Source organism: Dryobates pubescens, chromosome 38, assembly GCF_014839835.1.
Source record: "Dryobates pubescens isolate bDryPub1 chromosome 38, bDryPub1.pri, whole genome shotgun sequence".
Taxonomy (NCBI): Eukaryota; Metazoa; Chordata; class Aves; order Piciformes; family Picidae; genus Dryobates; species Dryobates pubescens.
Window position 1 is genome coordinate 297,562 of NC_071649.1, and position 27,538 is coordinate 325,099.

At 49.3% G+C, this 27,538-nt stretch overlaps 1 protein-coding gene across 1 annotated transcript in view; it reads left to right on the plus strand.

Moving 5' to 3' along the window:
• TMC2 (transmembrane channel like 2) overlaps positions 1–27,538 on the plus strand; it is a 40,159-nt gene that overhangs the window by 2,302 nt on the left and 10,319 nt on the right. Inside the window, exons 3-15 of the mRNA XM_054177086.1 lie at positions 922–1,243; positions 1,936–2,079; positions 4,997–5,087; positions 6,764–6,845; positions 7,184–7,290; positions 11,052–11,150; positions 13,968–14,110; positions 16,799–16,946; positions 17,875–18,063; positions 20,741–20,920; positions 21,738–21,890; positions 23,028–23,156; positions 25,234–25,301. Coding sequence (XP_054033061.1) covers positions 922–1,243; positions 1,936–2,079; positions 4,997–5,087; positions 6,764–6,845; positions 7,184–7,290; positions 11,052–11,150; positions 13,968–14,110; positions 16,799–16,946; positions 17,875–18,063; positions 20,741–20,920; positions 21,738–21,890; positions 23,028–23,156; positions 25,234–25,301 — 1,855 coding nt within the window. The remainder of the gene's footprint in view (positions 1–921; positions 1,244–1,935; positions 2,080–4,996; positions 5,088–6,763; positions 6,846–7,183; positions 7,291–11,051; positions 11,151–13,967; positions 14,111–16,798; positions 16,947–17,874; positions 18,064–20,740; positions 20,921–21,737; positions 21,891–23,027; positions 23,157–25,233; positions 25,302–27,538) is intronic.

Here is a 27,538-nt window from a genome sequence, read left to right on the forward strand (position 1 = left end):
TAGGAAGAGCCTGGATGAGACACTTGGTGCCATGGTTCAGTTGATTAGATGGTGTTGGATGATAGGATTCGATGATCTCTGAGGTCTTTTCCAATCTGGTTAATTCTATTCTGTTCTACGCTACGCTATTCTGTTCTGTTCGAAACAACTCTGGGAAACTTACTATTCCTTTTAATCTACTTGGTGGTAAAAGCTATAGAGAAGTTTGGGGGGGTTATGATTAGGTTTTTTCCCCTTTCCATAATGTCCTGCAATTAAATCTAGCTCCATTCCTGGAGTAGTTTTAGGCTATGCCATGACAATTGCAGTCCTTCAAACTGGAAGTACTCCTGACTTCTGGACAAAGGAGTTTGTAGCCTGCAGTGAAACATGCATCAGAGACAGGGCTTTTTTTCTTCTCTGAATACAGACCTGTCTATCTAAAAGAAAACTCAGGGAAACAAAACTCTCTGCTGCCTCAGCTGTGCCTTTTCTCTATGTAAACAGAAGACCTTCATCTCCAGCCTTGAAAACGAATTGGCTTTCAAGGTCAGCACAACAAGCAAACTAGAGACTGCACTACTGCCTGCAGTTTCTCTTTTCACTGCTCTGGTGTGCTTCCAGGTTGAGAAGATCCCTGTCTGTGCTCTCTGATGGGTGGCTTTCTGCATTTTGTGACTAATTTCCAGTTTTCTTATGGTCACATAAAAGTCATTGATGTGCCAAAATGAGTTCAAGTTTCTTAACTGGGAGCTGTGTAACCAAAGATTTGGATGTGGCTCTTGCACGGGGCATAAAGCAAAGCCCACTGAGGTCAACAAGCATCTGCTCATTGATTTGGCTAGGGTTTGCATCACGTGTCCTGGCTGCTTGCCCTTCTCTCATGAGTCTTTGTTTTGCCAGCATGGATTGCACAAAGTATTTGGTTTTCATCCCTTGCAGAAGACAAAGCAAAGAAGACACCCAAGAAACGAACCCCTAGGGAAACCAGGAGAACAAGCAGGCTTGAAAGGAAAAAGCAAGACAAATACAAAGAAGAAGAAGAGAGCAAAGAGGAAGACATCTGTAGCCAGCAAAATGGAACTTCTAAGAGAAAAAACTACCAGAGAGAAAACAAAGATGGCAAAAAGGCAGGAGGAGGAAGCCGACAGAGAGACAAAAAGGCTCCTACCAAAGATCAAAAGGAGTCAGAAAACAAAGAAAAGAAAACAAGCAAGAATGGAAAGGAAGGGGAAAACAAAGAGGGGACAGACAGGAAAAACAGGTAATGAAACTGTCCCTGACTGTGATGCCTTGTGTCAGCCTGGCAGCAGTGACGACGTGCCAGCGGTGCCTGGGTCAGACCCAGAGACCGTGACTAAGTGACAGCTCCACCAGAAGAGATCCGAAGGTGGGGAGTGACAGGGTGAGCTGCCACACAGCCACGCTGCTGCCAAGGCTGCCTGTCCTTGTCATTTCTCAGCCAGGATCAGATCTGTGCATGTAGTGAGTGCCTACAGATGGGGGTGGCAAAGTTGCATCCAACAAAAGAGCTTCAGCAGCTCAGCTCTGGGCACACTTTTTGGTTGATCTATGCAAATGTTCAGGTTAAAATGGATCCCTTCCTCTTCTAAATCTTGCTTGTCCCAACTCTTTGCTTCTCCCCATATCTCCCACTTCCTTCTGAAGGTGTAAAACCCATTTCTCCAGAGCCAGATGGACGGCTGGATTGCCCCAGGCAATGCTTCTGTAGCCAAACTATGGTCCAAAGCACAATGTTGGATGGGTTACGGTGGGGTACAACCATCTCCTTGCTATCCTGGCTGGAGCCAGCCTTGTCCTGAGCACAAAGGGGTCATGCTGGAATCACACCTAGGTGGGGGGCTGTGAGGCACTGCACCCACCCCAAGCAAGACCTTCCCTCTAACCCCTGCAAGTTTTTCCTCCTCTGTGCCCTTTGTTTTGTGTCTCTCCCAGTACTTCTTCTGACTCCTCTGGTGAGGAGTCACTGTCAGAGGAAGAGCTTGCAATGCTGATGGAGCAAGTTGAGCAAAAGAAAAAGCTGATTTCCACCATGAGGAACAAGCCCTGGAGGATGGTGAAGAAGCTTTCAGTCCTCAGGTACCCATCATCCTGGGAACCCAGGCTCCTGGGGGCTTGCCTGACCGTCAGATGCTTCCTACAAATTGCATCTTTGCTGCTCTGCTGCAACAGGCCAGGCTCAGAACAGCTGATGGGCAGAGCCCAGCCAGCCTGTCTGGATGGAAATGGTCAGAGTTTAAAATGTGGAATTTGATTTTCAGCCTCTGTAACCAAAGAGCAGACCAGGTGCAAATCTGTTCAACCGATACCCAACGGCCAGGTCATTCTAGCCTTGTATTTAAAACCAAATGACTCCCTGCTGTCAGGCTGCTTGTTAAAGCAAACTCTCTGCCAGGGTTTGCTTTATTCATGCCCATTGTCAGACAGAAATCAGAGCAGCAAAGTGCCCTCTTAGCTCACACTCCTGAGACAGAAGTGACAGAAGTATTTGCAGAGGTTTACTGAGCAAAGATAAGAAGGACATTGAGGCACTTGAATGTGACCAGAGAAGGGCAACAAGGCTGGGGAGAGGTGTGAAGCACAGCCCTATGAGGAGATGATGAGGGAGTTGGGGTTGCTTAGCCTGGAGAAGAGGAGGCTCAGGGGAGACCTTATTGCTCTCTACAACTACCTGAAGGGAGGTTGTAGCCAGGAGGGGGTTGGTCTCTTCTCCCAGGCAACCAGCATCAGAACAAGAGGACACAGTCTCAAGCTGTGCCAGGCAAGGTTTAGGCTGGAGGTGAGGAGAAAGTTCTTCCCAGCAAGAGAGATTGGCCATTGGAATGTGCTGCCCAGGGAGGTGGTGGAGTCACCTTCCCTGGAGGTGTTCAAGAGGGGATTAGATGTGGCACTTGGAGCCATGGTTTAGTTAGTTATGAGGTGTTGGGTGATAGGTTGGACTTGATAACCTCTGAGGTCTTTTCCAACCTTATTGATTCTATGATTCTATGACAATCTTACCACCCATCCCACACTGAATGGGGAAACAACTCAGGTGGCTGCAGAGAACCCTCAGTGCAGGGCAGGGAAATGAAAACCCACCATTCAACAGGGGTGAGGAAATGCCCACCTCCATGTTTGCAAAGACGTTGCTCAGAGATGATCAGGCTGTGAAGGTTGGCAGTCACCACATGTCTGCATTTCTCTGTTCCACCCCTCCCCCCTGAAGACCAAGACCTGCTGCATCTTCCATTAAAATCAGGAGCCTTGAGCACTGCCAATTATTTTTCAAAGTCTGGGGACTGCATGAAAGCAGCTTTGCTATCTCACAGACATGCTACAAGCCTGAGCTCATTACAAATAAAATCTTATGACCCTGAAAGTCCAAAGTTCTGCAAGAAAAGAGAAAGGGGAAAAAAGACAACCACCAAAGCAGTTTTCTTTCTGACAGATTTTTCCCTTTGCTGTAGGATCCTGGCTGAAATTCTGCCTGGGATCATGTTTGCTAACAGACCTCCATCCTTTCATCTCATCCCTGAATCATGCAATCATTCCCACTTGCTAACAATCCCAAACAAAACTGTTGGCTGCCTTGTACTCCAGGCAGGCTCCGTGAGCTACAATCAGTAGAATACAGAATTAACCAGGTTGGAAAAGACCTCAGAGATCATCCAGTCCAACCTATCACCCAACACCATCTAATCAACTAAACCATGGCACCAAGTGCCTCATCCAGTCTCCATCTGAACACCTCCAGTGATGGTGACTCCACCACCTCCCTGGGCAGCACATTCCAATGGCCAATCTCTCTTTCTGTGAAGAACTTCTTCCTAACCTCCAGCCTGAACCTCCCCTGGTGCAGTTTGAGACTGTGTCCTCTTGTGCTGGTGCTGGTTGCCTGGGAGCAGAGACCAACCCCCAGCTGGCTACAACTTCCCTTCAGGAAGTTGTAGAGAGCAGTAAGGTCTCCCTTAAGCCTCCTCTTCTCCAGGCTAAGCAACCCCAGCTCCCTCAGCCTCTCCTCACAGGGCTGTGCTCCAGACTCCTCCCCAGCTTTGTTGCTCTCCTCTGGACATCTTCCAGCAACTCAACATCCTTCCTAAACTGAGGGGCCCAGAACTGGACACAGGACTCCAGGTGTGGCCTAACCAGTGCTGAGCACAGGGCAGAATGACTTCCCTGCTCCTGCTGGCCACACTATTTCCTGATAGAGGCTAGGATGTCCTTGGCCTCTCCTGAGGACCTGGGCACACCGCTGGCTCATGTTCAATTAGCTCTTTTGGCTTCACAAAATCAATGCTGCAACAAGAAAGGATAAGCTCTGCAGCACAGGAAACAGCAAGAGAGAGAAACAGAGTCTCAAGACTCAGGAATCTCACTTCTAGGTTTTCAAATGAAGTCTCAGGTGATTTTGCCAGGGTTAAGGGCTGGACTAGACAGCTAGTACTAAACAGGTCTCTTCTCCCAAGTAACAAGCAATAGGACAAGAGAGAACTGTCTCATGTTGCACCAGGGGAGGCTTAGGTTGGATAGTAGGAGAAATTCCTTCACTGAAAGGGTTCTCAAGCCCTGCAACAGGCTGCCAGGCAAATGGTTGAGTCACCGTCCCTGCAGGAGTTTAGAAGTTGTGTAGAGGTGATGCTGAGGGACATGGCTTAGTGGTAGACTTACCAGTGCTGGATTAATGGTTGCACTTGATGATCTTGAAAGTCTTTTCCAACCTAAATGAATTTCTTATTCTATGAACAGTGTAGCTTTTGGTCTGCAGCCAAGTAGGGCACACCTCTGCCTCAACAGGAGTGCTTTAGGGACCTCTTAGCTAGCCCAGGGTGGCTGTTCAAACTCTATGGGGCACAACCACCACCTTCAGCAGACAGCAGCCAGAACCCCAGATGTGGAGAGAGACCAAACCCTCACTTTGTCATGAGCATGGCTGCTTTCCCACCAGTGCAGGCAGCAGTGAAAGCTAAAGACCCCTCTGCTGTTCCAATAACCTGCTTGTTTATTTCCCTACCAGGGAGGCTCAAGCTTTTGTAGAGAAGTTTGAAGGAGCTCTGGGAAAAGGGAAGGGCAAAAAGTTGTATGCCTATAAGATGATGATGGCAAAGGTAAGTGTGACAGTGACAGCAGGGAGGAGCTTGGGTACCTGACACTGCATTCAGCACAGCTTTGGTGGGGGTTAGTAACCTGTATTGGAGGTGGGGTGCAAAACAAACCAAAACCCAGAAAGACACCAGGAAATGAGAGTAAAACGTCCTGCCCATATTTTAAAGCATATCAGGCAGCTTCAAATCTACAACTGCTACAGAAAGAGTGGAAGGAAATCTCCCCTGAGAAAAAGAGGTCAGGGGAGACCCAAGCACTCTCTACAGCTACCTGCAAGGAGGTTGGTGAGAGGTAGGGCTTGGTTTGTTTTTCCAAGTAACAAGCAACAGGACAAGAGGAGAATGGCCTCAAGTTGTGCCAGGAGAGGTTCAGGTTGGATATTGGGAAAAAAATCTTCAGCAAAAGAGTTGTCAAGCCCTGGACCAGGCTGCCCTGGGAAGCAGTGGGGTCACCATCCCTGGGGGGATTTAAAGGCTGTGTAGATGTGGTGCTGAGGGACATGGCTTAGTGCTGGGTTAACAGCTGGTCTCATTGACCTGAAAAGTCTCTTCCAACCAAAACTATTCTAAAATTCTATGCCTGGGCTGGCATTGCAACCTTCCCTGAAGCACAGGAGTGGCTGCAGGAGCAAAGATCACAGGATGTCAGGGGCTGCAAGGGACCTCTGAAGATCATCCAGTCCAACCCTCCTGCCAGAGCAGGACCATACAACCCAGCTCAGGTCACGCAGGAACACATCCAGATGGGTCTTCAAAGTCTCCAGAGAAGGAGACTCCACAACCTCTCTGGGCAGCCTGCTCCAGTGCTCTGTGACCCTCACAGTAAAGAAGTTTCCACTTGTGTTGAGGTGGAACCTCCTGTGCTGCAGCTTACATCCATTACCTATGGATGTCCTATCACAGGGAGCAACTGAGCAGAGCCTGTCCCCTCTCTCCTGACCCTCAGCCCTCAGATATTTATAAACATTTATTAAAGCCCCTCCAAGTCTTCTCTTTTCCAGGCTAAAGAGCCCCAGGTCCCTCAGCCTCTCCTGAGGAACACCACAGCTTTCTGGTTGCTGTCACCAAAACTTTGACCTAAGAGACAAGGTTCCCCTAGGAGGGAGAGAGGCCATGCCAAAAATCTTGCACTGACCCTTGGACTCCTGTAAAATTTCATCTTCCCCAATAATGAGTAGATACAACACAGCCAGCACTCTCCCTGCTAAGTTGGTAGCCAAGTTGCATGTTGTCATGGAGATTACACTGAGAAGTGAAAAAGGGAGGCAAGCCTGAGATGCTGAAATCAATGGGAGTTCAGCAGCTGCTCTGATGAGGAAGGATTCAAGCTAATTACATTTTGGTTTAGATGGAGTTGGTTCTGCATCAATCCTTCCAACCCAGAGCTAGGTCGGAGTTTTTCACCCCTGTTCAATGTGGTAAACTCACATCATAGCTGCAGCTTTCCAAAAGCCTGGGAAGGTTAAAAGTCAGGTAATAAATATTAACTCCTTGGGGTGGGAGGCTTTGGGACCAAAGGTAGGTCCTGAAGGAGTCAAGAAGATCAGACCCAGACCAGAGTCTGGCTTTGTGCTTTACACTCACTCCTAGTGATGGTACCAACCCTTCAGAAAGCCCTGCAGAGGAAGCAGCCTCCCTCTTTGCACTTCTCTGCTCACCACTTTGTTGTTTTGTTTCAGAAATGGGTGAAGTTTAAGAGGGACTTTGACAATTTTAAAACCCAGTGCATACCCTGGGAGATGAAGATAAAAGAAGTGGAGAGTAAGTGGAAGTCGCCACGCAGTGGCAATGAGATGCTTTGTAAGACAGCTTTGCCTTCATCCAAACAATGCTTCAGCTCCCTTGTCCCCCTGGGTCCCTACACCTGCCCTAGGCACCAGTGGCAACAAGGAACACACGCCTCAGGCTTTGCTGTCTCCACCACCAGTGGGTACTGTTGGGAGGGTCTTGGGCAACACCTGGGGAGACCTGTGGGGTTGGAACTAGATGATCCTTGAGGTCCCTTCCAAGCCTAACAATTCTGTGAAATGGGTGCAGGCTTTGCTAAGGACAGTTTAACCCTCCTACACTCCTAACCATGAAGTGTCTTCTGGTTTAAGGCCACTTTGGCTCCTCGGTCGCTTCCTACTTCATATTCCTGCGGTGGATGTACGGAGTAAACCTCGTCCTCTTCGGCTTGATCTTTGGGCTCGTTATAATTCCAGAGGTAAGTGTTTCATCCTCCTGGCAGTCAGCTCTTACCCATTGCTTAACCTGAACGGGAAACTGACAGCACAAACAGACAGTGCTGTAGAAAAAGGGAAAGGGTGAGGACAACTGTTAATAAAGGACAGCTTACAAGGCTGTTAAGTGTCCAGTTCTGGGCCACTCGATTTCAGAAGGGCATTGGGAGACTTGAATGTGTCCAGAGAAGGGCAATGAGGCTGGGGAGAGGGCTGGAGCACAGCCCTGTGAGGAGAGGCTGAGGGAGCTGGGGTTGCTTAGCCTGGAGAAAAGGAGGCTCAGGGGTGACCTCATTGCTCTCTACAACTACCTGAAGGGAGGTTGGAGCCAGGAGGGGGTTGGTCTCTTCTCCCAGGCAAGCAGCACCAGAACAAGAGGACACAGTCTCAAGCTGCACCAAGGGAAGTTTAGGCTGGGAGTGAAGAGAAAGCTCTTCCCAGAAAGAGAGATTGGCCATTGGAATGTGCTGCCCAGGGAGGTGATGGAGTCACCATCCCTGGAGGTGTTCAAAAAGGGATTGGATGTGGCACTTGGAGCCATGGTTTAGTTAGTCATGAGGTGTTGGGTGACAGGTTGGACTTGATGATCTCTGAGGTCTTTTCCGACCGTACTGATTCTAAGATTCTAAGTGACACAGGATTAAAACCAGGAAATGTATCAATGCTATCAAGGATCCTGGCCATCCAGAAACTCAAACTGGAGCTCAAACCCCTGATTTAAGGGTGAAAGTCGTGACCTGCGAGTCCTAGGTACAAGCTTAGGTCCATGAATGGGCTGCCCAGGGAGGTGGTGGAGTCACCATCACTGGAAGTGTTTAAGAAGAGACTGGATGAGGCACTTGGTGCCATGGTTTAGGTGATTAGATGGTGTTGGGTTGGACTTGATAATCTCAGAGGTCTTTTCCAACCTGATTAATTCTATTCTATTCTATGAGAGCCATAAGAAAAGGACTGTGCTCCAAAAGTGACTAAGAAACTCAGATTTTGGACCCTCCAAAGGGCACAGCCCCACAGGAGTAGTCCTCAGGGAAAGGAACAAACAATTTCTCACTAAAACTTCTTTAGGAAATATCCTTTTCCTGTGCTCCTAATTCAGATGATTCACAAAGGCAGCACTTTATTTTTAGTGTTTCTATTTCTTGCTGCTCTTGGAGAAGTAAAACTCACTCCTCACCACACTTTCTATGATCCTTTAGTGAAAATGCTTTTCACACAGCCATTAGAGCCCCTGCTAAATTACTCAGTGTAGTCTTTATAGGCTGTGCCATCTGTAGACACTGGTATCTGTTCTGATCAATGCAGATTTTTATGGGGCTAGAATAGAATAGAATAGAATAGGTTGGAAAAGACCTTTGAGATCATTGAGTCCAACCTATCACCCAACACCATCTAATCAACTCAACCATGGCACCAAGTGCCTTAGCCAGGCTCTTCTTAAACACCTCCAGTGATGGTGGCTCCACCACCTCCCTGGGCAGCACATTCCAGTGGCCAATCTCCCTTGCTGGGAAGAACTTCTTCCTAACATCCAGCCTAAACTTCCTCTGGCACAGCTTGAGACTGTGTCCTCTTGTTCTGGTGCCAGTTGCCTGGGAAAAGAGACCAACCCCCTCCTGGCTACAACCTCCCTTCAGGGAGTTGTAGAGAGCAAGGAGGTCTCCCCTGAGCCTCCTCTTCTCCAGGCTAAGCAACCCCAGCTCCCTCAGCCTCTCTTCACAGGGCTGTGCTCCAGACCCCTCCCCAGCTTTGTTGCCCTTCTCTGGACACCTTCCAGCAACTCAACATCTTTCCTAAACTGAGGGGCCCAGAACTGGACCCAGGACTCAAGGTGTGGCCTAACAGTGCTGAGTCCATGGTCAGAATGACTTCCCTGCTCCTGCTGGCCGCACTGTTCCTGATAGAGGGCAATGCAGCACAGAGTCTCTCCTGAGGACCATGCCTTTTTCTTTCCCTTCTCTCTCCTTAATGGGGCTGCTCATGCTCTCGAAAGCAGCAGCTCAGTTTCCTCTCCAGGTGAAGAGACATTAAACCATTAGCACTGAACAATACAAATGGCTTGGGGTAGAAACTATGCATCTGGCAGAAGAGTGAGCTGCTTTATCTTTAAAAGATGTGTACTCCTTGCCTGCTGAGCTGTTAGGATGTGGAGAGTAGCTGGGCAATAAACATCCAGTCATAAATTCTTTTAAAATTAATTAGCCCTAAGAAATTAGTGATCAGTTAGAGGCTAGGACCTTTCCAGGCTATGAATGCTAATGAGATGTTTTGGTACAGGCAACAACCAGTCTACTTGTACATATATCATTAACTCTCCATTGGCCTGGGGTGCATTAAGAGGAGTGTGCCCAGCAGATCCAGGGAAGTTCTCCTCTCCCTCTACTTTGCCCTGGTGAGGCCACACCTGGAATATTGCATCCAGTTCTGGGCTCCCCAGTTCAAGAGGGTCAGGGATCTACCAGGATGATTAAAGGGACTGAAGCACTTCGCTATGAGGAGATGCTGAGAGCCGTGAGGCTGTTCAGTCTGGAGAGAAGACCGAGAGGGGATCTGATCAATGCCTACAAATATCTGAGGGCTGGGGTCAAGAGGGAGGGGACAGCCTCTGCTCACTTGCACCCTAGGATAAGACAAGGGGCAATGGATAGAAACTACAGCACAGGAAGCTCCAGCTCAACGTAAGGAGGAACTTCTTCACTGGGAGGGTCACAGAGCACTGGAGCAGGCTGCCCAGAGAGGTTGTGGAGTCTCCTTCTCCGGAGACTTTCAAGACCCATCTGGATGTGTTTCTGTGTGACCTGTGCTAGATTCTATAGTCCTGCTCTGGCAGGGGGGTTGGACTGGATGGTCTTCAGAGGTCCTTTCCAACCCCTGACATCCTGTGATCATTAACTCTTCATTGGTCTTGATGTCCTCTGCTTGGATTCCAGTAGCTTCTGGAATTGCTGCAAGTCTTACTTTGTGTGGTGTCATCAGGAGAGGCTGTGCCACGCAAACTGCTCTTTTCATCATTCTGTCACAGGGTTTTGGGCCAAACCTAACTGCCCTTCACCTCACACTGAGGTCATTTTTCAATTTAAGACTGTGTAATACAAAACAGACTGCAAGCTCAACCCAGTGCTCTTGACTTGTCTCAAAGGAGGAGTCCTGTGTAAATAGATAAAGCTAATCCCCTTAGTGCCTTAGACCCATGAAGTTCAAGCAAAGAACTTCTTGCTAAACTAAGGGCATTTAACCCAGAGCTATTCATTGAGGGCCACAGCTCCCTGGCAAAATACTTCTTGTCCTGTGGATGCTACCAGAGCGAGGGAAGTCCTCATCCCTTGCTTCTTCTGTGATTTGGGTGAAATCATATAATCAATAAGGTCAGAATCAGAGATCATCAAGTCCAACCTATCACCCAACACCTTATGACTACCTAAACCATGGCTCCAGTGCCACATCCAATCCCCTCTTGAACACCTCCAGTGATGGTGACTCCACCACCTCCCTAGGCAGCACATCCCAAAGGCCAATTACTCTTTCTGGGAAGAACTTTCTCCTCACCTCCAGCCTAAACCTCCCCTAAGTTCTAAGTCTTTAAAACTGCTGCTCTGGTGCTGAGTAATAAAAATCTTTATTAAAATAAACAGAAAGGGAAACCAACCAAAAGCAAACCAAAAGGGACTCATTAAGAAAACAATAAGTGGCACTGCCCCTGCACAGTGTGTTCTGCTACACATGCATCACTGTTATGAATGTTCCCCAGGTCCTGATGGGAATGCCATATGGGAGTATGCCAAGGAAAACTGTACCCCGGGCTGAGCAAGCAACAGCCATGGATTTCTCAGTTCTTTGGGACTTCGAGGTAAGCACAGAAATGCTAATCATAAGGGATCAGCTGAATGCATCCTGAAAGCTTTCAGAAAAACCCATCAGTTGGTTTTGTTTGGGAGACCATAAGCCATACACAAGTCAGCAAGGAAATTTGCTCTTGGATGGGGCTGTACTGTTGCGTGAGAGGCTGTGAGGATGATTGCAGGGCTTGAACATCTCTGCTGTGAGGAAAGACTGAGAGCCCTGGGGCTGTCTAGTCTGAAGAGAAGACTGAGAGGGGATCTGATCAATGTCTATCAATATCTGAGGGGTGGGGGTCAGGATGAAGGTGCCAGGCTCTGTTTGGTGGTGCCCAGCAACAGGACAAGGAATACAAGGTGGAGCACAAGAGGTTCCACCTCAACACGAGGAGACACTTCTGTATGGTGAGGGTAATGGAGCCCTGGAACAGGCTGCCCAGAGAGGTTGTGGAGTCTCCTCTGGAGACATTCCAAACCCTTCTGGGTGTGTTCCTATGTGGCCTGCCCTAGGTGACCCTGCTCTGGCAGGGGGGGTTGGATTCAATGATCTCTGGAGGTCACTTCCAACCCCTAATATTCTGTGACTACCATGAACTGCCAGTGGTTAGGTACTATACACTCCTGCTGTCACTGAGGGCTTGATCCTCTCAATCCCTCTGCCATGTAGGTCCCCATCCCCAAACCCACCCCTCTGCTGCTTCGCACCAAGGAACAATCCCTGGCTATAGGGCAAGGATGTACACTATGCCCACTGCAGAAGATGTTAAATGAAGCTCTTCACAGAGGTTTGCCCTTTAGAAAACAAATAGGTGCTTACTGCAGCACGCTCCAGAGGAGATGTGCAAGAGGGAAACATATCTCAGAGCAGGCACAAAATGAAGAGTCAACACTGATCCTGAAAAATGCATTTCAAGAGAGAGGAGCCAGGGAAACACATGTCCTGCCAGCAAGGAGGTCATATCATGGATTTCTGGAGGGGCAGAAAGGGATGAATCTCCCTTGGACACCAGGCACCATGTCTCTCAAATGGAGTTTAAAGAATGTGCTGGCTGATGGGAGCAGAGAAACTAATTTTTCAGTCCTCACCATTTGATGAATCAAAAAGACAAAGGTTTGGGACTGCAGCCTGAGAAGACAAAAAACTTCACCAGCACCTTGCAGGAACTTTAGATTTGATGAGGCATTTTTTTTCCGTGACACCTCCCCAGCACACATTCAGCCACAAGCCTCAGGCAGCCAGGCTGTGGTGTGCCAGCCGCTGGCCTGCTGCATTGCCCCAGAGCTGGCTGCTGACAGGCAGAGTTCTGTACCTGTGGCAGGGCAAACAGGCAGCTAATGGCTGGGAACCAAAGCTTTATACTAGGTTAGGAAGGATAATCTGTTGTTTTGTGAGAGCTTAGCTAATTGATTAAACATTAGAAGAGAGGCCCAGAAAGGTTGTGGCTTAGAGATTTGGGAAACTCAGCTGGACATGCTGCTTGAATTTTATTTCATTCTAATTTTTTCATCCACTTCTGAATTCCCAAGTTCAAGAGAGACAAGGAACTACTGGAGAGCACCCAGTAGAGGCTATGAGCACAAGCCCTATGAGGAGAGGCTGAGGGAGCTGGGGTTCTTTAGCCTGGAGAAGAGGAGGCTCAGGGGAGACCTTCTTGCTCTCTACAACTCCCTGAAGGGAGGTTGGAGCCAGGTGGGAGTTAGACTCTTCTCCCAGGCAACCAGCACCAGAACAAGAGAACACAGTCTCAAGCTATGCCAGGCGAGGTTTAGGCTGGAGGTGAGGAGAAAATCCTTCCCAGAAAGAGTAAATGGCCACTGGAATGTGCTGCCCAGGGAGGTGGTAGAACTACTGTCCCTGGAGGCGTTCAAGAGGGGATTGGATGTGGAACTTGAAGCCATGGTTGAGTTAGTCATGAGGTGTTGGGTGATAGGTTGGACTTGATGATCTCTGAGGTCTTTTCCAACCTTATTGATTCTATGATTCTATGAAGATGAGAGGACAGGAGCATCTCTCTTATGAAGAAAGACCAAGAAAGATTTAATGCTGAAAGCTTGGAAGGGGATCTTATCAATACCTAAAGGGTCAAGAGGATGGGGCCAGACTTCTTCTAACACTCAACTTAGGAGCTGAAAGAGAACAAGCAAACAAAGTGCAGCATGCAACCATACACACAAACTTGGGTGAGGTATGACACAAAGAGAAAGACATTTCAGTGGGGAGGATCTGCAGACTCACTGCATGCCCAACAGTTTGTACAGCAAGACAAGGATCTGCTTGAGATGAGGCTGTTGATATTGTGCCTGAGCTCTGCTTTCCCCAGGAAAGTAATGCTTTGATTTTAGGCTTTAGTTATATTTGCTCTGCAGGTGGCAGCCAGTAAAAGGAACTCAATCTGCAGGGTACCAAGCATCAGCTGCCTCTGAGTTGAAAGGCAAAGTCTCCCATCACAGTGGGAGAACACTTTGCTACAGCATTCCTCCAGGGTCTGAGTGTTTGTTACTGGCTTAGAGAAGCAGGTGGACTACAGCCACAAGGAGCAGAAAGAAGGTATTTTGGGGAGGGTTGGGATGGGAAAAAAACCCACACTTTAGTTTTTAGCCAGCACCTTCTCACACGCCCTCCCTTGTCTTCCCTCTCTTCAGAGTTTAAGCTCTCAGGAGAGTGGCTCTTAAACATGACAGAGCAGCAAACAGGGGAGGCTGAGACAGTAAAAATGTTTCCACATTGATTTCCCTTGGTTTAAATCTTCAGTTTTCACCAGAAAAATCCTTCCTGCCGTAGAAGAGCTGCACAGCTCACACAGACCTTGGCTTTTCTTTTCCTGCAGGGCTATATCAAATACTCAGCACTCTTTTATGGCTACTACAACAACCAGAGGACAATTGGCTGGTTAAAATACAGGCTACCAATGGCCTACTTCATGGTTGGGATCAGTGTGTTTGGCTACAGCCTGATGGTCGTGATCAGGTCGTAAGTATGGCTGCTGTTGCCCTCACCCCAGAGCCACCCAGGTGTATCTCCTCCATGGGCTCCTCCTCCTACCTCCTTCTTCAGCCCTGCTCCTCTCTGGATCGCTTCAGCCTTTCCTCAGCCCTCCACCACTCCTACAAGTGCATCAGGCAGGTGGATTTTGTCCATGAAGGAGGATTTTGCTTACAGTAAATGTCAAAGGCTCCTTTTCCCATCCTTTCATTGCAAAAATGCAAGGGGTACAGAAGACAGCCAGACACTTCCAGGCTGCTTCTAGAATCATGGCATTCTTATCACAGAATCATAGAATCAATAGGGTTGGAAAAGACCTCAGAGATCATCAACTCCAACCTATTACCCAACACCTCATGACTAACTAAACCATGGCTTCAAGTGCCACATCTAATCCCCTCTTGAACACCTCAGGGACGAGGACTCCACCACCTCCCTGGGCAGCACATTCTAATGGCTAACAACTCACTCTGTGAAGAGCTTTATCCTCACCTCAAGCCTAAACCTCCCCTGGCACAGCTTGAGATTGTGTCCTCTTGTTCTGGTGCCGGTTGCCTGGGAGAAGAGACCAATCCCCAGCTGGCTACAACCTCCCTTCAGGGAGTTGTAGACAGCCATGAGGTTTCCCCTGAGCCTCCTCTTCTCCAGGCTAAGCAACCCCAGCTCCCTCAGCCTCTCCTCACAGGGCTGTGCTCCAGCCCTCTCCCCAGCCTCATTGCCCTTCTCTGGACAGGTTCAGGTGCCTCAATATCCTTCCTTATGGTTGGAAGAGACCTTTAAGGCTTTTACATTCAACCGTTACCCCAGTGCTGCCAGGTCACCACTGACCTGTGTCACTCAGCACCACATCTACACAGCTTCTCAGTCCCTCCAGGGATGGGGATTCCACTGCTCCCCTGGGCAGCCTGTTCCAGGGCTTGACAACCCTTTTGCTGAAGATTTTCTTCCCAATATCCAACCTAAACCTCTCCTGGCACAGCTTGGGCTTGACAACCTTTTCAGTGAAGAAATTCTTCCTAATGTTCAACCTTCCTAATTCTTCCTAATGTTCCCTTGGAGCAACTTGAGGCTGTTTCTTTTTGTTCTATCACTCTGTACTTGGAAGAAGAGACTGACCCCCCCCACCTCACTACAATCTCCTTTCAGGTATTTGTAGAACTTTTGATGCATTCCCAAACCAACCAGCAGTGTTTTAAAGCAGGGCCCCAACCTCCATCCCCCTGGTGCACTGTCTCCAACCACCAGTGAGGGCCCTGTAGCATCCCCAGGGCAACTGGGAAGCAGCTGAAGCACTTTTTGCTGCTGAGATGGTCTCTGCAAAGCCAAAACTGGAAAAATTAACCCCTGGTCTCTGCTTGGAGGGCACCCCATGCCAAGGAGGGCACCCCATGCCAAGGAGGGCACCCCATGCCAAGGAGGGCACCCCATGCCAAGGAGGGCACCCCATGCCAAGGAGGGCACCCCATGCCAAGGAGGGCACCCCATGCCAAGGAGGGCACCCTTCCTTTGCAAGAAAGGATAAGCCTGTGGATTTGTATTGCTGCTGAAGCAGACCCTGTTGATGCAGAGCAGAAAGAACCTCTTGAGCCTTTGGCTGGAGTGGGACATGGGGATTTGCTGTATATTGGCCATGAAATTGCAGCATCTGTTGTCTTCCCTTCCTCGAGGGACGGTGCTAGGAACTCCAGCGAGAGCTACAGAAGGATTTCAGGGATCAAATAATAGAGAGGAAAGAGCAGAGGCTCTAACTGCTGCTATGGTGATTAACAAGAATAATCCTTCCTCTCTCCCTGCATGCCTTAGTGCAAGCTCTTCGGCTGCAGCATTGTGTTGCTACTGAGGTCTCATTAAAGCTTTACACTGCAGTGGCTGCATTGGGGCACACCAGGAGGGGGTTGGTAGCCTCGAGCGCAGGTACTCTAGAGCCCAGAAGCACAGGAAGTAGTCCTTGCTCTTGCAGTAGCTGATGGAAGCAATCCTTAGCCTGACAGTTTTTTCCCCTACATTGCTGTTTTTAATACATGACCTGAAGGCCCCACTTGATGGATCACTCCTCCTTAAACCCAGAGTTCAACAGCCCACATTTCAGGCAAACAAGGCTGAGGAGAGGTCTGGAGCACAGCCCTATGGGGAGAGGCTGAGGGAGCTGGGGTTGTTTAGCCTGGAGAAGAGGAGGCTCAAAGGAGACCTTCTTGCTCTCTACAACTACCTGAAGCGAGGTTGTAGCCAGCTGGGGGTTGGTCTCTTCTCCCAGGCAACTAGCACCAGAACAAGAGGACACAGTCTCAAGCTGTGCCAGGGGAGGTTTAGGCTGGAGGCGAGGAGAAAGTTCTTCCCAGCAAGAGAGATTGGCCATTGGAATGTGCTGCCCAGCGAGGTGGTGGAGTCACCATCACTGGAGGTGTTCAGGAAGGGATTGGATGTGGCACTTGGTGCCATGGTTTAGTTAGTTATGAGGTGTTGGGTGATAGGTTGGACTCGATCTCTGAGGCCTTTTCCAACCTTATTGATTCTATAATTCTATGACAGTTGCATCTAAACCCCAGGAAGAGCCACCCTGCCCCTTCCCTCCCCATCAGCAATTCCAAGCCACCAGCACTGCTTGCAGAGCTGGAGGAGAGGTGGTGGCCCTGTGGCAGCCCCTCTGAGCTTGTGCCTGCACACGTTCTCCCGCAGCATGGCGCGCAACGCCAACGAGAGCACCGCCGACGGCGACGACCACAACTTCATCTTCAGCTGGAAGATGTTCACCAGCTGGGACTACCTCATTGGCAACCCAGAGACAGCAGACAACAAGTTTGCATCCATCACCACCAGCTTCAAGGTAACCCCAACTGGCATTTGTCTGCCTGCTTCAGCATCTAGCCCTCACCTGGAATATTGCATACAGTATCGGGGTCCCCAGTTCAAGAGGGACAGAGATCTGCTGGATCAAGTCCAAGGGAGAGCTACCAGGATGATTAGGGGACTGGAGCACTGCCTGATGAGGAGAGGTTGAGAGACCTGGGGCTGTTTAGTCTGGAGAGAACACTGAGAGGGGATCTGATTAATGCCTACAAATATCTGAGAGCTGGGGGTCAAGAGGGAGGGGACAGGCTCTGCTCAGTTATACCCTGGGATAGGACAAGGGGCAATGGATAGAAACTACAGCACAGGAGTTTCCACCTCAACGTGAGGAAGAATTTCTTTACTGTGAGGGTCACAGAGCACTGGAGCAGGCTGCCCAAAGAGGTTGTGGAGTCTCCTTCTCTGGAGACTTTGAAGACCCATCTGGATGCATTCTTGTGTGACCTGTGCTAGATTCTATAGTCCTGCTCTGGCAGGAGGGTTGGACTCAATGATCTTGGGAGGTCCCTTCCATCCCCCTAACAACCTGGCAGGGGTGTGAAGGGTGACCTGTGCACCTGTACAGCTCCTGTGCATAGGCACAGGGCATTGTACTGAACCACAGCAGCTCCAGCCTCTGTGCTCTCAGTCACCCTAGCCCCATTTTTAGGATTAAAAAAAGAAAAGTCTTGTTTACTTCAGAGAACAATTCCCCCACCATATTCCCCTGGGACAGGACAGGCTGTTTGCCACTTGAGGTCTTTCAGTCTAATGGGGATTCCTGCATGAAGCTTAGTTTGACCTTAGCAGAAGTTCAGTGTAGCAAAAAAGAGGGTGAGATTGCTTAGGAAAACATTCTGATGGTGCCTGAGGCTGGGTGCTGTGAGACACGTGGTTGGCTCCTGTGAGCACCCCTGCTTTTTCAGGAGTCGATTGTCGATGAGCAGGAGAGCAACAAGGACGAGAACATCCACCTGAGGAGGTTCCTACGGGTTCTGGCCAACCTCCTCATCATCTGCTGCTTGTGTGGCAGTGGCTACCTCATCTATTTCGTGGTCAAACGCTCCCAGACGTTTTCCAAAATGCAAAATGTTGGGTGGTATGAGAGGAATGAGGTAAGGGAACGTGGCTTCCATTTCCCTGCTCTGTTAACTTGCCCTGCACCTCAGCACAATTCATCACATAGCTTGAGGACAGCATCCAATGCAGTGAGCTTCCCTACAAGGGCCCAGAACCCCCCTTCGGTACCTCTGTACTTGCTTTAGCCAGGAAGGATAAGATGGAATGGAATGGAATGGAATGGACCAGACCAGGTTGGAAAAGACCTTGAAGATCATCGTGTCCAACCTATCATCCAACACTATCTAATCAACTAAACCATGGCACCTAGCACATTGGTCTCACTCAGAGTTTCCAGGGCAGATTAAAAACTGCTGCAGAGAGGGGAAAAATCATAGAATCAATAAGGTTGGAAAAGACCTCAGAGATCATCAAGTCCAACCTGCCACCCAACACCTCATGACTAACTAAACCATGGCTTCAAGTGCCACATCCCATCCCCTTTTGAACACCTCCAGGGATGGTGACTCCACCACCTCCCTGGGCAGCACATTCCAGTGGCCAATCTTGCTTTCTGGGAAGAACTTTCTCCTCACCTCTAGCCTAAACCTCCCCTGGCACAGCTTGAGACTGTGTCCTCTTGTTCTGGTGCTGGTTGCCTGGGAGAAGAGACCAACCCCCACCTGGCTACAACCTCCCTTCAGGTAATTGTAAAATGCAATGAGGTCTCCCCTGAGCCTCCTCTTCTCCAGGCTAAAAATACTCTCACAGTAAGTCACAATAGAAGGCAGCTCTAAAAGTCAGTTCTAAAGCATCTACCTCATGTTGCTTATTCAATATTGCAAATGCTGTTGTACTATGAATCTCTCTGGGTGTTGGCAATGGTCATGATCAGACACAAAGCTCAAGTCAAATCTGCTAGATTAGACCTTATTATAGCCTTCCAGTATCTGAAAGGGGCTACAGGGAAGCTGGGGAGGGACCTTTTAGGGTGCCAGAGACTGAAAGGTCTGGGGTGGGATGAAGCAAAACTAGAAATGGGTAGATTCAGATTGGATGTTAGGAAGAAGTTCTTCCCCACGAGGGTGGTGAGACACTGGCACAGGTTGCCCAGGGAGATGGTGGAAGCCTCATCCCTGGAGGTTTTGAAAGCCAGGCTGGCTGTGGCTGTGAGCAAGCTGCTGTAGTGTGAGGTGTCCCTGCCCATGGCAGGGGGGTTGGAACTGGACGCTCCTTGAGGTCCCTTCCACCCCTAACAATTCTCTGATTCTTCATCCATCTTGAATTATGGGAATCAGATTTTAGAACCTCCAGAAAAATTTCAGTTGTCAACATTTTTCCCTGCCTGCACTTTTGGAATGAAGAATTCGAACCTTGAAGCTCTTCATACACACACACCCCCCAAAAAAAAAAAATGTTTCATCCTGTGGAAAGGTTTCATTTGATGGTCTTAAAGGTCTCTTCCAGCCAAAATGATTCTATTATTATTCTCTTACCATGTGTTCATCAATCAAAGCCAAATTAAATGTGAGGCCATGCATTTTGACAAGTCCCTTAGAAAACATCAGCAAGAGAGCATTTTCTCACACAAGTGCTTTGGTTTCATTCACTGAACTTTCCCAAAGAGGAAAAAAATGCTATTAAAATGAAAAAATAGTTATGCCTAAGGCTTTCCTGATGGTAAACTCCATCACTCTGGGACAAGCTGCCCAGGGATGTTGTGAGTCTCCCTCTCTGGAGATATTCAAGACCCCCCTGGATGCGTTCCTGCATGATCTGCTCTAGGTGATCCTGCTCTGGCAGGGGAGTTGGACTGGACGAGCTTTTGAGGTCCTTTCCAGCTCCTAACATTCTGGGATTTTGTAAAACTGAGGGCTGCATGTATCCAGTTGTGGGTAGTGTTCCCTCTTCTGGAAAAGCAGAGCAGGCTCATTTTAGTGAGCCTGGGTGAGTCTGAGCCTGCCAACAGCTGTACAGACACAGCTCTCTGCAGGACAATGGGCGCTGCAGGGCTGTAAAAACGAGAGGCTGCAAGTTATGCCTGATGTAACACTGCCTGGCCAATGACCTCACAGACCACAGTACACCCTAGCACCTTGCACCACACAGAGGAGCAAAACCACCCCTAGGACATGCTAAGAGAGATAATGACTTAAAAGCAGCCTTTAGAAAGCCAAACAACGGTTGGACTTGATGAACTTAAAGGTCTCTTCCAAATAAACATCAAACCTCTATGACTCTACTTTCTTCAGCTGCAAACCCAAGTGCTTGATGTGCTGCCATTCAAATCTGTAATCACCCATTGCAAAAGCAAAGGTGCTGAACGCGGAAAAGAAGCATTAGCAGCAACTAATTATCTCCATGCACACAAGCCAAGCCTTGCGCTTCCTCTGAAACTAAAATAAGAGCCTGGGAGCTGATGCAAGCAGTATTACGAGGGACTGGAGGAGTGTAAATATTCATGAGTCTGGACTGAGAGGGAACAAATTCTTTAGAGCTCATCCCTTTGAGATAACAGCAAAAGTGCTCCTGCAAGAGCGAGCCACGCAGCCCAGTCCTGAAGTCTGATACTGCGCTGCCTGCATGCTAAGCAAAGCCAGATGCTGAGCTCGCTTCAATGTCTCCTCCTTTAAAAAACCCCTCAGACATCTCCAACCACTTGCTGGCAGCCCCCACCCTGCTCCCAGTAACACAGCTACTGTTAGTGGTAACCTCATTTTGCTTGTGTGGCAGGTTGAGATCGTGATGTCCTTGCTGGGCATGTTTTGCCCTCCGCTGTTTGAGACCATAGCTGCCCTAGAAAATTACCATCCCCGCATCGGGCTGAAGTGGCAGCTGGGGCGCATCTTTGCTCTCTTCCTTGGGAACCTCTACACGTTTCTCTTGGCCTTGATGGATGATGTCAACGAAAAAGTAAGAGCTGAGCCAAAAGAGCCACCTTCACTAGCAGTTTCCAGAGCAGGGCGTGAGGTACAACCCATCCCCGCAGCCAGTGGGGAGCAATCGTTCCCTTTTCATCTTCCCCCATCACCAACCCTCTTGAGCACTGTCCACAGCACTGCAGGAGACTCACCAAGCAGAGGAGTTTCCAAAGAGTCTTCATGCCCTCCTCACAGCCCTGAAAAGAGTGGTGATTACCTCCTCTAAGCATGACATGTTAGAGTAATTTGACTTCCCCCCCACCATCTGACACCATTTGCTATTACTGCAGATCCTGAGGATGGAGTTTATAATCCTCTTCCCCTGTTTCACATTACCCTGGTGGCATGCTGCAGGCAGATAACTGCAGGAAAGGATCAATGTCTAAATGAGTCACGGGGGGGGGGAAATACATTTTTAAAAAAATCAGTGTTTTTAGCTGAGAAGCACTGGAGGAATCAGAGCACTTTGCACTGCCTTGGAAAATTACGAAGCAAGTGAGGGAAGAGGACTGGGTGGAGGCTTCCTCTGCACACAGCAGACATGAAGAAGGTCTGGCTCCCCCACAAGCAGGCTGCCAGCTCCCCAAAACTCACCGTGCCCCAATCTGCTTGCAGTCTGCGAGGGGTGCTGCTCCCCTGCTCTTGGCAACTGCCAGCACTGCAGATGTAAGCAGATGCTTAGGTGAAGGGTGGTAGGGAGGAGGAGGGAACACGATGCCTTGGGCCTCTCCCAGCATCTCCTGTGGAACCTTTGCTTACTGCTGATTTTGGCTGGGGGTTGGGGGTGGGTGGGGGTCTCTTCATTGCAGCTAGCTGAAGAGGATGTGGTGAAGAACATCACACACTGGACACTGCTTGGCCACCACAACTCCTCCCTGAGGAACGGCAGCGCTGCCACCCCACCTCCCCTCGATCCCGCGGATGTGCCCAGGGGACCCTGCTGGGAGACAACTGTTGGCATTGTGAGAAATCTGTTGTGCATTAAGTCTCTGGGATGCTTTGCAGGGCATTATGGAGGAGGAAGGGGGGTGTGGGGGAAAGGGGGCTGATTGACGTTTTCCTTGCAAATGACATCTCCCTCCCCAGCTCTCACATGGCAGCACCACAGCAATGCAAGTCCTCGGCCAGAGTTCTCCAGCCATGATAGTGAAGTCCCCAGCTGAAAGCTGTTCTCCTGACACATCCCAACCTCTAACACATCATGTGGCCATGGGACAGGAGCAGAATTAGGCAAAATAAGACCCCTGAAATGCATGCAGGATGGCCTTCATGTCTTCCATGTTTCACCCTATGAACCCTTCCCTGCTTCACCCTATGAACCCTTCCCTGCAACCTTCACCTTGCACCAAGAAGTTCTGCAGCCCAACCACACACAGCTTCAAAAGCAACAGCAATTATTTATCGGCTGATACAGACAGCTGGACCTCACCAAACCAGAAGGCCCTGCACTACTGAGTACACCCACTGGGTCTGCACTAGCCAAGTGGTTTTTGAGTCAAGTGGGCAAAGATCACCAGCTGTCACTCCTTGGAAGGGGCTGATCCTCAGTGCAGCCAAGCTGTCATCCTCCAGATCCCTGCTTTCCCCCCACCTCAGACTTCTAAACCTTTGTTCTTCCTTTTTAATCCTTGAGGCACCAGCTATCTCCATCCTACAAGTCTTTCCCTTCTTGTCTTGCACATCTCCCCTTCTCTACACTTCCTCACAGCTCATTTCAGCAGTTTCCTCAGGAGTCACAGGGAGGCTTGGCTGAGGCACCTGAAGGCTGTGCTGCTGTTCAGAGACTTGGACAGACTGAGAGCTGGGCAACGAGGAACCTAATGAGGTTCAAGAAGGACAAGTGCAGAGTTCTGGAACTGGGAAGGAAGAATAAACTGCACCAGTACAGTCTGGGAGGTGATCTGCTAGAGGGCAGCCCTGTGGAGAAGGACCTGGAAGTGCTGGTGGGCAACAAGTTCTCCATGGGCCAGCAATGTGCCCTGGTGGCCTAGAAGGCTAATGGGATCCTGGGGGTGCATTAAGAGGAGTGTGTCCAGCAGATCTGAATGCACTACTGGAATTCTAGGAGCTGAGTGTTTATTCCTTGTTTTAAACTGCAGGAGTTTGTAAGGCTGACCGTGTCTGACATCCTGGTGACATACATAACCATCCTGGTGGGAGACTTCATCCGAGCTTGCTTCGTCAGATTTGTGAATTACTGCTGGTGCTGGGACCTAGAGGCTGGATTTGTAAGTCAAAGAGAAGGCAGAAGGAATTTAGAGCCACTTGGTCATATCCTACAAAAAGGAGGTTGTAGCCAGGTGGGGGTTGGTCTCTTCTCCCAGGCAAGCAGCACCAGAACAAGAAGACACAGTCTCAAGCTGTGCCAGGGGAGGCTTAGGCTGGAGGTGAGGAGGAAGTTCTTCCCATAGAGAGAGATTGGCCATTGGAATGTGCTGCCCAGGGAGGTGGTGGAGTCACCATCCCTGGAGGTGTTCAAAAAGGGATTGGATATGGCACTTGGAGCCATGGTTTAGCTGTCATGAGGTGTTAGATATTAGGTAATAGGTTGGACTTGATGATCTCTGAGGTCTTTTCCAACCTGGTTGATTCTATGAAAAACAGATTGAACACTTCCAATGGTCCTATGATCTTGTTTTAATTGGTGTAGGTAGTCTCTGCATCACTTCTCTGGATCTAACAGTTCTATCCCAGAAGAATCCGAGTTTTGTGTGCACAAACGTAAGTATATGCAGAAGAAAGAGTGGCTTCAGCAGAGGCAAATCTGGCAGAGTAGTGCTTTCTAAAACAACAAACACTGTCTAGCCACTGCTAGACCTGCCTCTTCTGGACTTGCCACCCCTAGCACCCATACCAGACAAGTTGTGAAGCAGTATCTTGACTAATGGCTAGCACAGAGCAAAATGCCACCAGACACCCATCAGGTCCTACATTGCCTCATATTTCTCTCCCTTTGCCCTCTGTTTCTGTTCTTCAGCAGCCTGCTGCTACAAGGTCTGGAGGTTTGGTTACATCTGGTGCAGCATTTGCTCTCCAGCTCATCATTATGTTGTGGTGTTAGGTCACAGGCTGGACTTCATGATCTCAGAGGTCTTTTCTAGCCCAAATAATTCTGTGATTATCACTGTTTAAACAGTCAGCATTTTACCCAAGTGGAGCTGTAAGTTCACAGCCAGACAGCAGCTGGAGTGTAAAGCCTGTGCTCTGTGCCACAGCTCCTTTGCTCACAGCTGGCTTTATATTAGCAAGGAGAGAGAAATATGGAGCAACTAGAAGCACCTCCATGGATCTTTCCAGTTTTCAGCAAGCCAAAAGAGAAGCAGCAGCCCACAGCATGATGCTCCAGTTTTCCTTTCACCACTCTGCTGCTGGTCATTCAAACACTGCACACACAGCAGGAACCACCCCAGAAATCTTTTCATGCCAGCTTTGATGAAGCATGCTTACAGAATCATAGGAACATTTTGGTTGGAAGAGGCCTTTGAGATCATAATGGCCCACAGTCAGCACAATGCTGCTAGGTCACTGCTAATCCATGTCCCTCAGCACCAGAGCTCTTGTACAGCACCAGGGTTGGTTACTCCACCATTTCCCTGGGCAGCCCTGGCCCAGGGCTTGAGAACCCTTTGGGGAAAATCATTTGGAAAAAATTTCCAACTTAGAGCACCCTTGGTGTAACTTGAGGCTGTTTTTTCTTGCCCTATTGCTTGTTACTTGGGACAAGAGACCAACCCCCACCTCGCTACAACCTTCTTTCAGGTAGTTGGAAGAGAGTGAGAAGGAATCAGAGAATTATAAGGGTTGGAAGGGACCTCAAGGATCAGCCAGTTCCAACCCCCCTGCCATGGCCAGGGACACCTCACACTACAGCAGCTTGCTCACAGCCACATCCAGCCTGCCCTTCAAAACCTCCAGGAATGAGGCTTCCACCACCTCCCTGGGCAACCTGTGCCAGTGTCTCACCACCCTCATGGGGAAGAACTTCTTCCTAACATCCAATCTGAATCTACCCATTTCCACTTTTGCTCCATTCCCCCCAGTCCTATCACTCCCTGACACCCTCAAAAGTCCCTCCCCAGCTTTCTTGTAGCCCCCTTAAGATACTGGAAGGTCACAATTAGGTCTCCTCAGAGCCTTCTCTTCTCCAGACTGAACTGCCCCAACTCTCACTCTGTGCCTGAGCCTCCCTTTCTGCAGGCTAAGCAACCAACCCCAGTTCCCCCATCAGGTTTATCCTTACACCCAGTGACAAACCACAGCAGGTACCTCTACCAACACCACCTTCTCCTTTCTTTCCCCATGCAGCCATCCTATGCTGAGTTTGACATCAGTGGCAACGTTCTGGGTTTGGTCTTCAACCAAGGGATGATTTGGTAAGATACTGCCCTTTTGTGCTGTTTGGTTGCTTTCTGCATTGTTTAGAAAACCTGTAGGAGGTGTTAGAAAGTTTCCAAGCCAGCTAGAGTAACACTTTGGTTTCCCTGATAGTTTGCCTGTCTGTTCTTGACTACATCCCATCCCTGGAGGTTTTGAAGGCCAGGCTGGATGTGGCTCTAAGCAACCTGAGCTAGTGTGAGGTGTCCCTGCCCATGGCAGTGGGGTTGGAACTGACTGATCCTTGAGGTCCCTTCCAACCCTGACAATTCTGTGATTCTACAAAAATGGACATTTACAAATGCTGCCTTACTTGTCCAAGAGATGTAGCAGTGGCAGAGGTCAGCTGGCCAAATCCTGCCCCACTTCCACTTTTTCCAGTGCATTAGATGGTCCATGTGCTGGGGCATGAGAGAGAAAGGGTTCTGAGGGCACCTTTCCATAATGGAAAGGAAGGTGCCCTGCTGATGGCAGGGGGATGGAACTACATGATCTTTAGGGTCCCTTTCAACCCACATTAGTCTGACAGAAGAGAATACAAGGGTAGGCACAGAGCCAGCAAGAGGAGGGTGGGCAGGAAGGGCATGTCCCAAGAGTACCCCTAGAAAGGGCAAACAGGAGCTGCTCTGGCAGCACCAGAGGCAATAGGCAACACCACAAAGCTCCCTTAAGCTCCTCAGGGAGCAAGGCTGCTTTTGTCTTTAATTGCTGATTTCTGCCCTAGTACAACAGCTCTGCAGGTTTAGGCTGGATGTTAGGAAGAAATTCTTCACAGGGAGAGAGATTGGCCATTGGAATGTGCTGCCCAGGGAGGTGGTGGAGTCCCCATCACTGGAGGTGTTTAAAAAGAGCCTGGATGAGGCACCTGGTGCCATGGTTTAGTTGATTAGATGGTGTTGGATAATAGGTTGGACTCTGTGATCTCTGAGGTCTTTTCCAACCTGGTTAATTCTGTATTCTGTTCCAGGGAGTGTCTCCCTGCTGGCTGCATTCATAGAATCACAGAATCCTTTAGCCTGGAAAAGACTTTCAAGATGATCAAGTCCAACCATTAACCCAGCACTGCCAAGTCCACCACTAAACCCTGTCTCTCTCAGCACTACATTTGTGTCTTTTAAATCCCTCCAGGGATGGCAACTCAACCACTTCCCTAGGCAGCCTCTGCCAGCACTTGACAACACTTTTGGTGATGAAATTTTTCCTTAGGTATAATCTAAACATCCCTTTGCACACCCTGAGGCCATTTCCTCTTGTCCTATCAGTTGGGAGAAAAGACCAACCTCCACCTCACTCCAGCCTCCTTTCAGGTAGTTGTAGAGAGTGAGGAGGTCCCCCCTGAACCTTTTCTGCAGGCTAAACAACTCCAGTTCCCTCAGCCTCTCCTCAGCAGATCTGTTCTCCAGGCTCTTCCCCAGCTTTCTTGCTCTTACTCGTACACACTCAATGACTTTATTGAAGAGAGGGCCCCAAAACTGGATGCAATATTTGACATTTTCCAAGCCAGCACCAAATGATTTTTGCCACAAACTGAAAAACCTTTCCTTGAAACCAGTGAGAGGTCTCAGATCTCAATGCATGGTTACCATACCCTAACACAGATGCAGCCTGCTTCTCCTCTGGGAGCACAGGGGTAGCACAGTCTCACAGTACATTAGAGGTTGGAAAGGAGCTCCAGTGATCATCCAGTCCAACCTCCCTGCCAGAGCAGCATCACCCAGGGTAGTCTGCACAGGAATGCATCCAGGTGGGTTGGGAAAGTCTATAGAGACGGAGACTCCACAACCTCTCTGGGCAGCCTGCTCCAGGGCTCTGTCACCCTCACTGTAGAGAAGTTTCTCTTCATGGTGAGGTGAAATCTTCTTTGTTCAAGCTTGCACCTGGTGTTTCTTGTCCCATTGCTGTGCACCACCCAAGAGAGCCTGGACCTCTCCACTTGACACCCAACCCTCAACTATTGATAGACATTGATCAGATCCCCTCTCAGTCTTCTCAAGACTAAGCAGCCCCAGGGCTCTCAGTCTCTCTTCACAGGGGAGATGCTCAAGTCCCCTAATCATCCTTGTGGCTCTCTGTTGGACTCTCTCCAGCAGGTCTCTGCCCCTCTTGAACTGGGGAGCCCAGAACTGAACACAGTATTGCAGGTGTGGTCTCACCAGGGCAGAGTAGAGGAATAGAAGAACCTCCCTAGACCTCTGGACACACTTTTCTTGATGCACCCCAGGATTCCATTGGCTCT